Raw genomic sequence first — 19,008 nt, 5'->3', positions numbered from 1 at the left:
CAGTGATCACCAAGACAGCATGGTCCTGCACAAAAACAGACATATAGACCAATGGAACAGAATAGAGAGCCCAGATATGGACCCTCAACCCTATGGTCAAATAATCTTCGACAAAGCAGGAAAGAATATGCAATGGAAAAAAGACAGTCTTTTCTATAAATGGTGCTGGGAAAATTGGACAGCCACATGCTGAAGAATGAAACTCGACCATTCTCTAACACCATACACAAAGATAAACTCAAAATGGATGAAAGACCTCAATGTGAGACAGGAATCCATCAAAATCCTAGAGGAGAACATAGGCAGTAACCTCTTTGACACTGGCCACAGCAACTTCTTTCAAGATACATCTCCAAAGGCTAGTGAAACAAAAGCAAAAATGAACTTTTGGGACTTCATCAAGATAAGAAGCTTCTGCACAGCAAAGGAAACAGTCAGCAAAACAAAGAGGCAACCCAAAGAATGGGAGAAGATATTTGCAAATGACACTACAGATAAAGGGCTGGTTCCAAGATCTATAAAGAACTTCTCAAACTCAACATTCAAAAAACAAATAATCAAGTCAAAAAATGGGCAGAAGACATTAACAGACACTTCTCCAAAGAAGACATACAAAGGGCTAAAGACACATGAAAAAATATTCATCATCATTAGCCATCAGGGAAATTCAAATCAAAACTGCATTAAGATACCACCTTACACCAGTTAGAATGGCAAAAATTGACAAGGCAAGAAACAACAGATGTTGGAGAGGTTGTGGAGAAAGGGGAACCCTCTTACACTGTTGGTAGGAATGCAAGTTGGTACAGCTACTTTGGAAAACAGTGTGGAGGTGCCTCAAAAAATTAAAAATAGAGCTACCCTATGACCCAGCAATTGCACTACTGGGTATTTACCCCAAAGACACAGATGTAGTGAAAAGAAGGGCCATATGCACCCCAATGTTCATAGCAGCAATGTCCGCAATAGCCAAACTGTGGAAAGAGCCAAGATGCCCTTCAGCAGATGAATGGATAAAGAAGATGTGGTCCATATATACAATGGAATATTACTCAGCCATCAGAAGGGATGAATACCCAACTTTTACATCAACATGGATGGGACTGGAGGAGAGTATGCTAAGTGAAATAAGTCAAGCAGAGAAAGTCAATTATCATATGGTTTCACTTATTTGTGGAACATAAGGAAGAGCATGGAGGACATTAGGAGAAGGAAGGGAAAAATGAAGGGGGGTTATCGGAGGGAGAGATCAACCATTAGAGACTATGGACTCTGAGAAACAAACTGAGGGTTTTAGAGGGGACGGGGGTGTGCGGATGGGTTAGCCTGGTGATGGGTATTGAAGAGGGCAGGTACTACATGGAGCACTGGGTGTTATATGAAAACAATGAATCACGGAACACTACATCAAAAACTAATAATGTATTGTATGGTGACTAACATAACATAATAAAGTAAAATTAAATTTAAAAAAAAGGGCACATGGAAACAAGCAAAAATGAAAACACAATAGTCCAGGGGCACCTGGGTGGCTCAGTCAGTTAAGCGTCTGCCTTCAGCTTAGGTCCTGATGTCTGGATCCTGGGATTGAGCCCCAGGGTTGGGTTCCCTGCTCGGCAGGGAGTCTGCTTCTCCCTCTCCCTCTGCCCCTCCTCCCTGCTTTATGTGGAAAACCCAAAAACTCCACACCCAAATTACTAGATCTCATACAGCAATTCAGTCTTTCTCTTTCTCTCTCTCTCTCTCAAATAAATGAATAAATAAAATCTTAAAAAAAAAAACACTGTGGTCCAAATTCTTTGGGATACAGCAAAAGCAATTATTTTTTAAATTTTTTATTTTTATTTTTTAGAGGAAGAGAGAGAGAAAGAAAGGAGGAGCAGATAGAGAGGGAGAAAGGGACTCTTAAGCAGGCTCCAACCCCAGCACAGAGCCTGACAGAGGGCTCAATCTCATGACCTTGAGATCATGACCTAAGCTGAAACCAAGAGTTAGATACTTAACAGACTGAGCCACCTGGCCACCCCCCAGCAAAAGCAATTCTAGAGGGAATTTTACAGCAATACAGGCCTACCTCATGAGACAAGAAAAACCTCAAACAACCTAAAGGAACAGAACAACAAACAAAACCTAAAACCAGCAGAAGAAAGGAAATAATAATAAAGATTAGAGCAGAAATAAATGATATAGAAACTTAAAAAAAAACCAAATCAATGAAACCAGGAGCTGGTTCTTTGAAAAGATCAACAAAATTGATAAACCTCTAGGCAGACTCTTCCAGAAAGGGGAGGGGGGATTCAAATGAACAAAATCACCGATGAAAAAATGAAAGAGAAGAAATAACAACTAACATCCCAGAATACAAATAATTTTAAGAGATTATGAAAAACTATATGCCAACAAATTAAGACAACCTAGAAGAAATGGATAAATTCAGAGAAATATAACCTACCAAAACTAAAACAGGAAGTAACAGAAAATTTGAATAGATCTATTACCAGCGAGGTGATTGAATCTGTAACCAAAAAACACCAAACAAACAATAGTCCAGGGCCGGACGCCTTCACGGGTGAATGCTACCAAACATTTAAAGAAGAGTTAATACCTATTCTACTCAAAGTATTCTAAAAAATAGAAGAAGGAAAACTTTCAAATTCATTCTATGAGGCCAGCATTATCCTGATATCAAAACCAGATAAATATACCACAAAAAGGAGAACTATAGGCCAATATCTCTGATGAATATAGATGCAAAAATCTCAACAAAATACTAGCAAATAGAATTCACCAATACATTAAAAAAGTCATTCACCATGACCAAGTGGGATTTATTCCTGGGATACAAGGGTGGTTCAATATTCACAAAATAATCAGTGTGATACATCTCATCAATAAAAGAAAGTAAAAACTTTGATCATCTCAACAGATGCAGAAAAAGCATTTGACAAAGTACAACATCCATTCATGATAAAAACCCTTAAAAAAGTAGGTTTAGAGGGAACATACCTCAACATAATAAAGCCAGACATGAAAAACCCACAGCTGTTATCATTCTCAATGGGGAAAAACAGAGCTCTCCTCCTAAGGTCAGGAACAAGACAAGGATGTCCACTCTTACCACTTTTATTCAACATAGTACCAGAAGTCCTAGCCAAGGCAATTAGACAACAAAAAGAAATAAAAGACATCTAAATTGGTAAGGAAGAAGTAAAACTCTCATTATTTGCAGATGATGACACTATATATAGAAAACCCTGAAAACTCTACCAAAAAACTACTAGAACTGATAAATGAATTTAGTAAAGTCACAGGATACAAAATCAATATGTAGAAATCTGTTGCATTTTAATACACTAATAATGAAGCAGCAGAAAGAGAAATTAAGAAAATAATCCCATTTACAATCACATCCAAAACAACAGGATACCTAGGAATAAACAAAGAGGTGAAAAACCCATACTCTGAAAACTATAAAACATTGACGGAAGAAATTAAAGAGACAAAGAAATGGAAAAACATTCCATGCTCATTGCTTAGAACAATTATTGTTTTTTTTTAAGATTTTATTTATTTATTTGAGAGAGAGAATGAGCTAGAGAGAGCATGAGAGGGGGCAGGGTCAGAGGGAGAAGCAGACTCCCTGCTGAGCAGGGAGCCCAATGCGGGACTCAATCCTGGGACTCCAGGATCATGACCCAAGCTGAAGGCAGTTGCTTAACCAACTGAGCCACCCAGGCACCCCTTAGAACAATTATTGTTAAAATGTCCATACTACCCAAAGCAATTTACAGATTTAATGCAATTCCTATCAAAACAACAACATTTTTTCACAGAACTAGAACAAAAAATCACAAAAGACCCTGAATAGTCAAAGCAATTTTGAAAAAGAAAAATAAAACTGGAGGTATCACAATTCCAGACTTTAAATTATATTACAAAGTGGCAGTAATCAAAACAGTATGGTACTGGCACAAAAATAGACACATAGATTAATGGAACAGAATAGGAAACACAGAAATAAACCCACAATTTTGTGGTCAATTAATCTTCAACAAAACAGGAAAGAATATCCAATGGGAAAAAGTCTCTTCAACGAATGATGTTGGGAAAACTGGACAGGCACATGCAAAAGAATGAAACTGGACCACTTGAAGAGAGAACAGGCAGTAATTTCTCTGACATTGGCTCTAGCAACAGTTTTCTAGATATGTCTCCTGAGGCAAGGGAAATAAAAGAAAAAATAAGCTATTGGGACTACATCAACATAAAAAGCTTCTGCATAGCAAAGGAAATAATCAACAAAACTAAATGGCAACCTATGGAACAGGAGAAGATATTTGCAAATGACATCTGATAAGGGGGTAGTATCCAAAATATATAAAGAATTTATACAACTCAACACCCACAAAACAAATAGTCCTGTTTAAAAATGGGCAGAAGACATGAACAGACATTTCTTCAAAGAAGACATCCAGATGCCAATAGACACATGAAAAGATGCTCAGCACCACTGATCGTCAGGGAAATACAAATCAAAACTACAATGTGATATTATCTCTCACCTGTCAGGATGACTAAAATAAAAAACACAAGAAACAAGTGTTGGAGAGGATGTGCTGAAAAAGGAACTGTCTTGCACTGTTGGTGGGAATGCAAACTGGTGCAGCCACTTTGGAAGACACTATGGAGATTCCTCAAGAAATTATAAATAGAGCTACCCTATGATCCAGTAACTGCACTACTGGGTATTTACCCAAAGATAATCCAAAAACATGAATTCAGAGGGATACATGTACCCCTCTGTTTATTGCAGCATTATTTACAGTAGCCAAACTATGGGAGCAGCCCAAGTGTCCATCGAATGATGAATGGATAAAGAAGATGTGGTATAATAGACAATGGAATATTATTTGGCCATAAAAAATAATAAAATATTGCCATTTGCATAAATGGAGCTAGAGAGTATAATGTTAAGCAAAATAAGTCTGAGAAAGATAAATACCATATGATTTCACTAATATGTGGATTTTAAGGAACAAAACAAAGAGCAAAGCAAAGAGAGAGAGAGGGAAACCAAGAAGCAGACTCTTAACTATAGAGAACAAACTGATGGTTATAGAAGGGAGGTGAAGGGGATGATGCGTGAAATAGATGATGGGGATTAAGGAGTGCACTTGTCATGATGAGCACTGAGTGATGTATGGACTTGTTGAATCACTATATTTACACCTGAAACTAAGATGACATTGTATGTTAACTATACTGGAATTTAAAATTTTAAAAAGAAATAGAAGGGAAAAAATTAGAAAATGTTTCAAGAAGGAGGAGATGATATTGAAAGTGCTTAAGAAATTGAGAAAGATGAGGAAGGAGAAATAATTTTTGGATTTGGCAACATGGAAGTTATTGATGACCTTTAACAGTTTTGGTGGAGTGATGGGTTCAGAAGCTCACATTTGAATAAAACACAGGAGGTAAGAGAATTGAATCAAGTATAGACCTCTCTTTAAGGAAGTTGGGTTTTTTGTTTTGTATTGTTTTGTTTTGTTTTTGGTGAAGGGGAGTTGACAAATGGGGAAGTAGCTGGAGGAGAATGTGAGGTCAAGGAAGGGTTTTTTTTCTCTCTAAAAATTGAAGACATGCTTGATATCTTCCTCTCTCTTTCACGCTTCCCCCAAATTTGAACCATCACCAAGTTCTATTTATTTACCTCATAAATCACTCAAATCTATCCTTTTCTTTCAGTTACCACTGCCACCATCTTATTTAAGTTATCATTATCCCTCACATAGATTACTGCAGTACAAGTTATAACTGACACTCTACCTGTACTATCATCCTCATTAAATCTCTTCACACTTCAGCCATTTTCCAAATACACATCTAATCAAGTTACCGGACCATTCCATCCCATTCACCACTATATTATAAAGGACTTCCCATTGCTTTTAGGATAAAGACAAGCGGCATGACTTTTAAGGCCTTACATGGTCTGCCCATTTCTTCTCCCACTTCTCTCTTGCTTTCACTGCTTCTGCTACACTGTCCTAATCTGGCCTCTAGGTCTTTATACTTGATATTCTTTCTGACTGGAATATTCTTTCTTCTGCATCTCCCTTCCTCCACAATACTCTACCTAATAACTTACTATTTTTTCAAATGCCCAATTCAATCATCCCTTCCTCAGAAAAGCCTTCCCTAACCTCTCTAACCAGATTAATTCCCTTTGTTGCATACTCCCATAGTCCACCAGGTACCTTTCCTTGATAACACTTTCCAAAGTTGTAATTTTTCATTTTCTTGTCAGCATTTTAGTAATGTCTGTCTTCCTTAATAGTGTTTAACCTCCACGAGAGCAATAACAATTCTATGAGGGTAGTGGCTGTGCTTTTTTCCCTTGCCATTATATATACAACACGCAGCATAATGCCTGACACATAGTACCGAATAAATATCTGTTAAGTGAACTGAATTCAGTGAATGAGTGAATCCTAATTGTACCTCGTTAAGTAATGCAATACAGTCTCTTGAATTAATTTAGAAATTTTCTAGTACTTCTGTAAGAAGAAATGGCAATCAGCATTATTTTTTAAACAGTGTTTATGGTGACTAACATAATAAAATAAAATTAAAAAAAAGAAAGGCCATAATTCCTTGAAAAAAATTAAATAAATAGTTAAGTTTGGAATGACTGCATAAGAAGTAGCTTAATTTACATTTTATGAATAAAATAGGTGTAGTGAAATCAGTAACATATAAGAAGGGAATATATATGTTGATTGGTGTTTTAAAAATAAATATATAGTAATTCTGATTTTAAACCTTTATGTACAACTATTAGAAATAATAATTTAAGTGATTTATAATGGAACTCATGTTTGATAATAATTCTCTATAAAATATTTTTCAGAGAAATATTTCAAAATTCCAAATTTAAAGCAACTGATGAGAGATGCAGGCAAAGATCATTAAAGGGAAAGATTAAATCTCATTCTCAGTGTGTCTTTATTTCTCGAAATTTTCATACTGGAGGATTCCAATCACAGGTAGTGTATGATATTTTATAGAAATATTTTCAAATAATTTATTTGATACCATGTCATGAACATTGTTGTCTTTAAATTTGAAAGACAGAGTATCCACTGTTATTTTTAAATTTGAGAGATAGTAACATGGAGCTAAATTTAAATTACCTAAACTAGTTAGTTTTTATATTATAGGAAACTGAAAAACTAAAAGAAAATGTCTGCTTTTGTAGTTGCTTCTCTATATCTCTAGCTTAAGCAACTTCTTCCTAGAAACATCGCCAAAGGCAAGGGAAGCAAGGGCAAAAATGAACTATTGGGATTTCATCGAGATAAAAAGCTTTTGCACAGCAAAAGAAACAGTCAATAAAACCAAAAGACAACCGACAAAATGGGAGAAAATATTTGCAAATGACATATCAGATAAAGGGCTAGCATCCAAAATCTATAAAGAACTTATCAAACTCAACACCCAAAGAAGAAATAATCCAATCAAGAAATGGGCAGAAGACATGAACAGACATTTTTCCAAAGAAGACATCCAAATGGCCAACAGACACATGAAAAAGTGCTCAACATCGCTCGGCATCAGGGAAATCCAAATCAAAACCTCAATGAGATACCACCTCACACCAGTCAGAATGGCTAAAATTAACAAGTCAGGAAACGAAAGATGTTGGTGGGGATGCGGAGAAAAGGGAACCCTCCTACACTGTTGGTGGGAATGCAAGCTGGTGCAACCACTCTTGAAAACAGTATGGAGGTTCCTCAAACAGTTGAAAATAGAGCTACCATACGATCCAGCAATTGCACCACTTGGGTATTTACCACAAAGATACAAATGTAGGGATCCGAAGGGGTACGTGCACCCCAATGTTTATAGCAGCCAATGTCCACAATAGCCAAACTGTGGAAAGAGCCAAGATGTCCATCGACAGATGAATGGATAAAGAAGATATGGTATATATACACAATGGAATATTATGCAGCCATCAAAAGGAATGAGATCTTGCCATTTGCAACGACGTGGATGGAACTGGAAGGTGTTTTGCTGAGTGAAATAAGTCAATCAGAGAAAGACCTGTATCATATGACCTCACTGATATGAGGAATTCTTAATCTCAGGAAACAAACTGAGGGTTGCTGGAGTGGTGGGGGGTGGGAGGGATGGGGTGGCTGGGTGATAGACATTGGGGAGGGTATGTGCTATGGTGAGCACCGTGAATTGTACAAGACTGATGAATCACGGATCTGTACTTCTGAAACAAATAATGCAATATATGTTAAGAAAAAAAAAGAAGAAGATAGCAGGAGGGGAAGAATGAAGGGGAGTAAGTCAGAGGGGGAGATGGACCATTAGAGATGATGGACTCTGAAAAACAAACTGAGGGTTCTAGAGGGGAGGGGGTGGGGGGATGGGTTAGCCTGGTGGTGGGTATTAAAGAGGGCACATTCTGCGTGGAGCACTGGGTGTTATGCACAAACAATGAATCATGGAACACTACATCAAAAACTAATGATGATTAACATAACAATAAAAATTATAAAAAAAACCCCTATGCTCCTCAGATTGGGATTATTACAGGGATGAAGATAAATGACATAAGAAAAACAAAGCAAAATTGCCAGACCCATCAGAGGAAAGTGATTTGGAAATAAGAGGATACTCAGATAACCAAATAATCTAACAAAACCGACTAATTGAAATTAAGTACAATTTAACAAGGATTTATTAAGACTTCATTATATTCTAAGCTCTGGGAACCCCCAGTTAAGGTTGGTAAAATATGCTAGTGTAGTACAAGTGGGAAAAGAAGAAACATAATTAACTTTCTGTTATGTGGTGTCAAAACAGTGTTATATGGACAAAGTAGAACAATGGGGAGATACCAGTAGAAATGTAAAACTATGATATAACTAAACAAAACAAACATTAGTGGTTTATAGCATCATTATTATTATAGCATTAATAAATGAATAGCAACAAATTGATAGGATATCAAAGTTTCATTATACATATTGAATAAAATTGAACTCAAGTTGAACTCAGTGTTCATTTGTTGAACAAGTATTTTTCAAGTGCCTTAAATATGACAACACTAGGTTTGACACTGAGGCTACATAAACAAATAAGATATGAGTTCAGACCTAGATGAGCCCAAAGTTAGTAGAGAAGAAAAACAGATAAGCTAAAAATTACAGCATAATGTGGTAAGAGCCACAAAATTGAACAAGTGCAGACAAGGGAGCATAAATTGAGGAAGGCTTCACAGAGAAGAAAGTTTTAGCTGGATTTTGAGAAAGGAATGTAAGTGTGCCAGGAGGAAAGAGAACAAAGGACATTCATTCTATGTTCAAAGGCTTGCAGCTATGAAAGTAAGTAACATATTCAGTAAAATTGTTACAGTGTTTGGGGCCTAGGGTTCATAGAGGGAAGTGGTGGGGAAAGATCCTGAAGATGAGGTTGTGAGAAACCTCGTTTACAGCCTAAGGATTTTGGATTTTACTCCATAGGCTTTACAGATCCACTGGAGGCATTATGGGATTAGGGTCAAGAGCATAGACTGTGGAGCCCGTTGATGCAAGTTAGAATCCTGGCTCTACCACTACTCGCTGTATAATCTTAGGCAAATTACTTAACTTCTGTGTGTCTTTTTCCTCATCTGCAAAATGAGGATGATTTTATTGCCATAGAACTGTTATGGGAAGTAAATGAATTAGTATGTAAAAAACACTCAGAATCGTGCCTGGCCACGTAGTGAGCACCATACAAGTTTACCATTATGATTACTTGGGGGTTCTAAGCAGGTGGGTTTAATGATCAAATCAATTCTAAAGATTAATAGTTCTTTCAAATGAAGGGTTGTTTGAAATTGAGATTGCATTGCGGAGAAAAATGTTTCTATGTATGCATTTAGTATTAATTGAATTTACTGAGTATCCAACACATGCTAGGCATTTTGCTAGGTACTGTAGTATAATGATGTCTTCATGCCTAATGATAGATACAGATAATTACAAAAATGTCATGAGTACTATCATGGAAGAAGTACATATATAGTAGTACTATTTAACTGTTTATTGTTCATTCAGCAAATACCTAATAAAGGCTTATATGCCAGGCACTGTTCTAGGCAACTGGAAATTTGGTAGTGAACAAGGAAGACAAGAGTCCCTATTCCCATGAGATTTATAGTCTAATGGGAGAGATAAATAATACACAAGTAAATATAAAATATTAGCCAGAATTCTTGATAGTGATAGGAACCTAATTCAGAAAAAAGATAGTATGAAAACATGGTATGAAAAGAATAAGGTAGTGCCGACTTCAGCCACAGTCAGTTTCAGTACAAAAGGATTCTTTTTCATATTGCCCCTCTTTTTTTCATCTCAATTTCTGCCTGTGTAGTAGCTCCTTCCTCACCTCCCAGAGACAGACAGGCAGGAGGATGAAAATTATAACAAAAGATATGGCTTAATATTTAGAACTACAGCTTCATTTCTAAAAAAGCGTTTATTGTGAAATACAGCATACAAACAGAAGAGTACCCACAAACAATTTAAAGACTAATAAGTATAATTATGGGGCGCCTGGGTGGCTCAGTCGTTAAGCGTCTGCCTTCGGCTCAGGTCATGATTCCAGGTCCTGGGATCGAACCCCGCATCGGGCTCCCTGCTCCGCGGGAAGCCTGCTTCTCCCTCTCCCACTCCCCCTGCTTGTGTTCCCTCTCTCGCTGTGTCTCTCTCTGTCAAATAAATAAATAAAAAAAAATCTTAAATAAAAAAAAATAATAATAAGTATAATTATTTATACCCACCACCCAGAATAAGAAATAGAATATTACCAGTACCTTTGAGATGTCCTGAGTCTTCATTTATCTCTTACAATCTGTACCCCCACCCTTCACTGAAGGACCCATTATTCTGTAATTGCAGTTAACCATTTCTTTGCTTTTCTTTATGGTTTTACCACAAATACTATAGGGTCTTGAACAATGTATTATTAAATTTTACATGTTTTTAGACTTCATGTCTAATATACTCTTACCTTTTTGTGCAACATTATGTTTCTGAGATTCATCCAGGTTGGTGCATATACCCATAGTTCATTATAGACTTTTTTATAGTATTCCAATGTATGAACAGATCAAATTTTATGTTTTGCAAATAATCCTAAAATTAAAAGACCTCAAATAGCCAAGGCAATCTTGATAAAGAAGAACAAAAATGGAGGTATCACAATCCCAAATATCAAGATATTCTACAAAGCTGTAGTAATCAAAACAATATGGTACTGGCACAAAAGCAGACATGTAGATCAACGGAACAGAAGAGAAAACCCAGAATGGATCCACAACTATATGGTCCACTAATTTTTGACAAAGCAGGAAAGAATATACAACGGAAAGAAGATAGTCCCTTCAACAAATGGTGTTGGGAAAACTGGACAGCAACACACAAAAGAATGAAACTGGACCACTTTCTTACACCATACACAAAAATAAATTCAAAATGGTTGAAAGACCTAAATGTGAGACAGGAAACCATCAAAATCCTAAAGGAGATCACAGGCAGCAACCTCTTTCACGTTGGCCATAGCAACTTCTTACTAGACATGTCTTTGGAGGCAAGGGAAACCAAAGCAAAAATGAACTATTGGGACTTCATCAAGATTAAAATCTTCAGTGTCATATCTAAAACCTTTCTCTAATCTAAGGTGTAAAGATTTATGCCTATATTTTCTTCTAAGAGTTTTAATAGTTTTAGCTCTTACATTTAAATGTTTAATCTATTTTGAGTTAGATTTTGATATGGTGTGAGGTATGGGCCCAACTTCATTCATTTGCATGTACATATCTGGTTGTCTCAACACCGTTTGTTGAGACCTTTCCCCAATGATTGTCTTGGAACACTTGTCAAAAATCAATTGACTATGAATGTGAACTTTTATTTCTGGAATGTCAGTTCTATTCCATTGATCTATATATCTATCCTTATATCAGTACCACATCTTCTTAACTATTGTAGCTTTGAAGTAAGTTTTAATTTCAGGAAATTCTCCAACTTTTTTTTTCATGATTGTTTTTGCTATTAAGTTTTACATTTTATATTTCTATCTTTGCTCCACCTTTAGTTAATTTTTTTAATAAGGTATGAGGTGTAAGTCAAAATTCATTTTGGGGACTCCTGATGTCTAATTGTTCCAACACTATTTATTGAAAAGGCTATCCTTTTTACATTGAATTGCTTTTGCAACTTTTGTCAAAAATCTGTTGGAAAAATATGTGTGGGTCTATTTCTGGATCCTCTGTCTGTACTGCTGACCTGTGTGTCTATTTCTACCAATACCACACTCTAGCTACATAGTAGGTCATAAAATTGAGCAGTATGGTTCCTCCAATTTCATTTCTTTGTCAATTTTTTTAGCTTTTATTGTTTTTTTGCCTGTTCATGTAAGTTTTAAGATAAATTAATCTCTAGCTACAAAAAGTCTTTTTGAGATTGTGATGGGAATTACATTTAGTTTATAGATAAGATTGGAGTGAATTGCCATCTTTACTACAATTGATATTTATATTGATCTGTGTTCTGTGACCTTTATAAATAAATTTACTTATTACTTTTAGTAGTTTTTTTTTTTGTGGACTCCATAGGGTTTTCTTCAACACAATCATATCATCTTTGAAAAACATCAATTTTACTTACTTTCTAATCTTTATGCTTTTATTTTTTCATCTTGTTTTACTGGGTAAGGCCTCATGTATAATGATGAATAGAAGTGTCGAGAACAGTTATCCTTTTTATATCCCTGATCTCAGAGAGAATACATTCAACTCTTCACCAGTAAGTAGAAGGTTAACTATCGAATTTTTGTAGATGCATATTGTCAGGTCAAGGAAATTCATTTCTATTCTTAGTCTAATGAGAGTTTCTTGTTACTGTTTTTTTAGTCATGAAGTTTGCTGAATTTTGCCAAATGGTTTTTCTGCATCTTTTGACATTGTTCACATGGATTTTCTCTTTTGTTAGTGTGAATTACATTGAATTTCAAATGGTAAACGAACCCTGTATTCCTGGAATAAACCCCATTGGATTTGACTTACTGATATATTTTAAGTCACTTTTGCATCTATGTTCATGAGGGACATTATTCTATAATTTTCTTATCTTATAATGTCTTTGTTAGATTTTTTTAAAGAATTTATTTATTTGAGAGAGAGAGAACAGGAGCAGGGGGAGGAACAGAGGGAGAAGCAGACTCCCTGCTGAGCAGGGAGCCTGATGCTGGGCTCAATCCCAGGACCCTGGGACCATGACCTGAGCTAAAGGCAAACGCTTAACAGACTGAGCCACCCAGACGCCTCTCTTTTTTGTTAGATTTTAAAATCACAGTTATTTTGGTCACAAAATAACTATGAAATGTTTCCTGCTCCTCTACTTTTTGAAAAATTTTTGTGTGTAATTGGCAATACTGCTTTCTCAAAGGTTTTCCTAGAATTCAGCAATGAGTTCATCTAGGTCTAGAGTTTTCTTCCAGAGAAAGTTTTTGACTATAAATATAGGACCTTTAATAGATATGGGGCTATTTAAATGTTTTATTTTGTATGTTTTAGAAATTTATGTTTTTCAATGAATTTGTCCATTTAATTTAAGTTGTTAAGTTTATTGGCATAAAGTTTTTAATAGTATCCACTTATTATCCTTCTAATATCTGTAGAATCTTTAGTGATGGCCCTCATTTCATTCCTGATTATATCCTAAATCAGTCTTGCTAGAAATATTCAATTTTATTATTCTTAGACTTTTTCCTTTTATAATATAAACATCTAATATTTAAATTTTCCTCTAAGCATTGCTTTTGCTGCATCCCACAAATTTTTATGTTTTGTTTTCATCATTTTTCAGTTCAAAATATTTTAAAATGTCCTTTTGTCCTCATCCATGATATTGATATTTTTGAAGAATACAGTTACTTTATAGATCATAGACTCATTTTGACTTTCCTTGTGATCAGATTCATTTTATCACATCTGAAGACATACAATGTTCATCTGCTTTTCACTAATGATTTTAGTTGATCACACATGATGTCTATTCTTCACCCATTGTATTATTCCTGTTTTTACCCTAGCAATTAAATAATCTGTGTGATGACACTTTGAACCAAGTAACTATGAAAATATCTTTCTTCATCAAACTCTACTTACCAGCTATATAATTTATTCTTGCCTGAACTAATCTTTACAGAACTGTAGCAAAATAATGTTTTTCTAATTCTACTACTTCCATCTTCCATTTGGCTTTCTACTATAAGAAAAAAGCTCTCTGTCTTTATTTGTGTAGACTCATGGGTTTCTGTGTTATTCAGCAGTTAATAATCCATTACTATACTTATTTTGATGCTCAAATTTTCCCAAATTTAACCAGTAGGAACCCCTTCAAGGATGTTTCCCTGTCCTTTTTTATATGTCCCTGTCATTTTTTTGAGCCCTTACTTCTGAAATTATAGCATCATTTTTAATAGTTGGAAGAATATTGATTGTATTACTATCTATGTATCATAGTACATTTAAGTATTTCTTTTAGAATTTTAAGTTGCAGACTTTAAAAATGCTTAACAATGTTGTAAAGAACATTCTGGTAACTGAATATTTACATAAACCCAAAATTATTAACTTGGCATAATACATTTCTAGAAGTAGATTTGTTATATGGCCCTCCAGAAAAAGTCTACCTATTTATAAGTAGCAATATGTAAGAATGTTCATTTTGCTAATCCCTTAAATTTGGGTGGAATTTCAGTCTAGGGCCTTATTCCCTGGTCCCCAGACCAGCAATATCATCATTACCTGGGTGCATCTGTTAGAAATGCACAATCTCAGACCCCACTCCAGACCTACTGGGTTATAATCTGCATTTGAACAAATTCCCCAGGTAAAATATAGGCACATAAAAGTCTGAGGGCAGCATTCTAATATAATTTCTATAGGCGTCACAAATTGAATTGGTCCTAAGTCCAGGCAAGGTAAGTCAGGAGCCTATCCTGGCATTTATATTATAAAAGGTAAAAGTGACAAATAAGTAAAGTTGATTGTGAAAAAAGTACTTATGTGTTATCCTATATACATATAAGACATATATGAAATATATATATTATATACATAATATATATACACACACACACATGCACACACACATACATACCCTATATATATGTACGTCTTAAGCAAACTATTTGGGGGGATAGGACAATGCAGATCAGCATGGAGTACTAACACTGTTCTCCTAAAACAAAAGAAGACAATGTTATTTTCTCTCCAACTTCATCTTTGCCCACTCCATCCAAAACACCCTATGCAGTAGCCCACTGTTTATCTAGTGGTCTAAGGAAAACCTGAATCAGAACCACTTGCAGAGTGTGTTACAATGGATATTCCCAAACCCCTCCCAGAGAATCTCTTTTAGTAGGGTCTGATATTACCAAGTATCAGCATTTTAATAAGCACATCAGGTGATTCTGATGCCCTGGAGTTTGAAAACTACTACACCACGACACTTCCCAGAACACATATGGAATATATTGTTTGAGCAACTGTTTTATTTGCTTCAAAAGAATAGCACATTTTTATAAAAGTCTTCAGCCAGAATTCACTTTTTTGTTGTTGTTGGTTAATGAAATGAGTAAGTCTAGGAATTCTATTTTTTTACGCCTCTCTAGTTCTAACCAAGTGACTCTGAGTTAGTGAGGAGGGGAAGAAATAATCCTGATGAACTCTATTTCACCCTTTCATTCCCTATCCTGAGACTGCCTTCTTGAACCAATTCACATTCTTTCCAGATGATACCTAAACACTTTTTTTTTCTGTCAGTATATTTTGGTGAAATAAACTCATCGTGGGAAAAAAATTCCATCAAAAACTTATTATGTAGTTAAAATATATATTTCTTATATAAATATACGTTAAATATATTAAACAAATTACATAGAAACCATTCAGTTTATTAAATACAAATAACTTTTTTTATGTAGGAGGAGCAAAGAAAAAAGGAAACAGCACATATAAAAGGTAATTTTTCTCAACAATTTATTAGAAGAAATCATGATCAACTTAAAGCAATTTGCATCTTAAAGAACCAAGAGGCCTACCTAAATGCTATCTAAATATTGTTTTAATATGATGGAAATTCAAGGGAAACATTAATGTGTTAGTATGTGCGTGGGCATATATTTCTTAAAAAACAAAACTTGCAATGTCGCATCTTAAGTTAAAATGTGAAATTTACATTTTTGTTCCTTATTTATACCCAAAAGTATCATAGTCAGGGGCACCTTGGTAGTTCAGTGGGTCAAGCATCCAATTCTTGATTTCAGCTCATGTCATGATCTCAGGGTTGTGAGATCAAGCCTGGCGTAGGGCTCCACGCTGGGCATGTAGCGTGTTTAAATTCTCTCTTTCTCCCTCCACTCATCCCCTCCCTCTCTCTCTCCCCATCTCTTAAAAAAAAAACAAAAACAAAAACAGAGGAAGTATCATAGTCAATGCCATATGGTAATCCTAGAGAGTCAAAAGACATGGGTATTTTATAATCCTTTAGATATTGCATATGATGTCTTAGTACCTCAAAACATTACCCTCCTACATAATATAAGAAATGTTGGATATATAAAATGTAATAAGGTATTTAAAACAGCTTTAAAAATAATATTGTACATTAATTTCAAAAGTCAATATGTAAAATATTATAAAAGGTACTTAGGATACTATATAGTGTGATATTTTCTAAAACTTAACATTTTTAAATATCAACTGTGCAGCATAAATAATGTAATAATTGGAGAAGCATGAATCTTAGAGTACTAGAAGTCTAGGTGAAGTCTGTTGTGTATCTGATTTGTGGTGAGTCATCCATCTCTAAATCTCAGTCTTCTCCTTTATGAAGTGGTTCTAATAATAACTTCCTTGAAAAATTATTGACAGGAAAAATGAGATATGGAAATATATCAAACTGCTTTGCATATTGTAAGACACTCTAGGAATATTTGTTACTTTAATTGGTGTAAAGCCAACCCATAGGCCCTTCCCACTGTGGACCAAACATTTTGTAATCTGCCTGCTTACAGAGGCATGTATTTTTTAATTTATTTTTTAAAAATCAGGCAATACTTATCTATAAATATTTAAGAAACTGTGTTTTCTGATATTAAGGGACATTCCGGAACTGAGCCTTCTAGCCTATTTAAAATCTTCTCCTATTAAAGCAGATTGATTTTATTTAGAATAGCCTTTTCTATTCTTCATTATTGTGAAATTGTTAATCCCCAGTTACATATTTAACATTGCACAGATGTTGATAGCAACTCAGAATTTTCACTATTGCATCCTCCTGTCCATTTTAACCCTAAAAAGATTCTGAATTTGAAAAAGAAATATTGTCCTTATAAGTAAGATTTGGCTGATTTATATGTAATATTCATAGTAAATCTAATTTTCTTTTACAGTGATAAAAGATCACTCTAAAGATGAATTCTGCCTTGCAACAAAAAAGGTCATTTGTGACCCCTCAGAGACTAGCTCGGCAACACATCCCAGCAGTGTTACCTTAAGCTTATCAACACTACCATCTGATTCTTATTACAGCCAAAGTATAGAAGCAGCTGATGACTGGTTTTCTGATGATACTCTAGCAAAAAAGAACTCTCCAGTTCCTTTTCTCAGGGAACCTCTAATGGAAAAAGTATTTTCATACCTGTCAACAATTTCATTAGAAGATTGTACTGAAAATGTACTGAATATGACACTTTATGATGATCAGAAAGATGACAGCATTAAGGAAATATTTTCACGAAGAAATACAGAGGTTGAAATACAAAACCTTCAACATAATATTGAATGACTTTTTTTCTTTTGAAACATTGTATATACTGAAGTCATGGAAAGTTAAAAAGGAATTACCAGCTTCTGAGGCTCTTAACATGTCCATACTAATATTACTTGTTCGTTACCATAGAGTGGTCCTACTTCCCTTGCCAATTCTTATTTCTAGAAACAAAATTACAGGAAGCAGTAGAGTGACATAATGAACATTAAGCTCAACTCCTTGTATCTCATCAAAGGACATAATAAATAATATGAATGTATTTCAGCATACAAGAGAAATACTTTAAGAAATCTTCAGCACAAATAGACTTTTGAATAAAACACTCACAGCATTTCCTTATACTTCTGACATTTTCAATTTTATTTCAATATGGGTAGGGCTGGGCAGAATATTTCCATCAGCTTTTCTGAATTTTAAATACATAAATTTCCTATCATTCAAATTTTATTTTGTCATGATTTTGGTAAACAATATAATTTTGCTCTTCTAGGGGAGCCTGGAACACTGAAGAATCCAGAAAATAATTTTCTTTGCCCTTTCCTATGTCTGCTTCTCAGAATGGTTTCCCAATCCTTACTCCACATGATGGAAATGTCGGCAGCTATGTTCTTAAGCAGCTGATTCAAGCTGGATGAATCAGAGTTCCTCTCTAATCTGAGAAATCCTTTTTTTTTTTACATATTTTTATCATTTTATTAGGAATAATTCCAAATGGGTTATGAAGAAAATTTACTGAGTTTGATGAGTTTTCCAAAACCTCTTAATGAAGATAATCTGAGAGACCCTTGGTCAGATTTCTATGTTTGGTCCTGAGGAATTTCTGAAATCCACCATGAAATTAAATTTTTTTCCCTTTCTCCTAAATACTCTACATGTAATCAGTCTCTCCTTTTCTTTCTTTCTTTCTTTCTTGGAAAATGATTAAATATAATATTAAGTTTTGTGCTTAGGTTACTCATGCCAGCACTTGTGCTTATCTTCCCAAGAGATAAATCATACCTACTACAATAAATGAAAAAAAATTGTCTCAATTAAGATAGTAGCATTACCCATGTCTACTGATTCTGTCCCATGGGAAATATTAAAAAAGATTAGAACACCG

At 34.9% G+C, this 19,008-nt stretch overlaps 1 protein-coding gene across 1 annotated transcript in view; it reads left to right on the top strand.

The window, feature by feature from the left end:
- CUNH1orf185 (chromosome unknown C1orf185 homolog) overlaps positions 1-17,921 on the top strand; it is a 38,075-nt gene extending 20,154 nt beyond the window's left edge. Inside the window, exons 3-5 of the mRNA XM_028106747.2 lie at positions 6,911-7,046; positions 16,057-16,093; positions 17,527-17,921. Coding sequence (XP_027962548.1) covers positions 6,911-7,046; positions 16,057-16,093; positions 17,527-17,921 — 568 coding nt within the window. The remainder of the gene's footprint in view (positions 1-6,910; positions 7,047-16,056; positions 16,094-17,526) is intronic.
- The last annotated feature ends 1,087 nt before the right edge of the window (positions 17,922-19,008 follow it).

The sequence above is a fragment of the Eumetopias jubatus genome, unplaced genomic scaffold (genome assembly GCF_037043125.1).
Source record: "Eumetopias jubatus isolate StellerSeaLion01/CBP00866 unplaced genomic scaffold, mEumJub1_p1.0 scaffold_4, whole genome shotgun sequence".
NCBI classification, from domain to species: Eukaryota; Metazoa; Chordata; class Mammalia; order Carnivora; family Otariidae; genus Eumetopias; species Eumetopias jubatus.
This window is presented reverse-complemented; position numbering and strand designations above follow the sequence as displayed.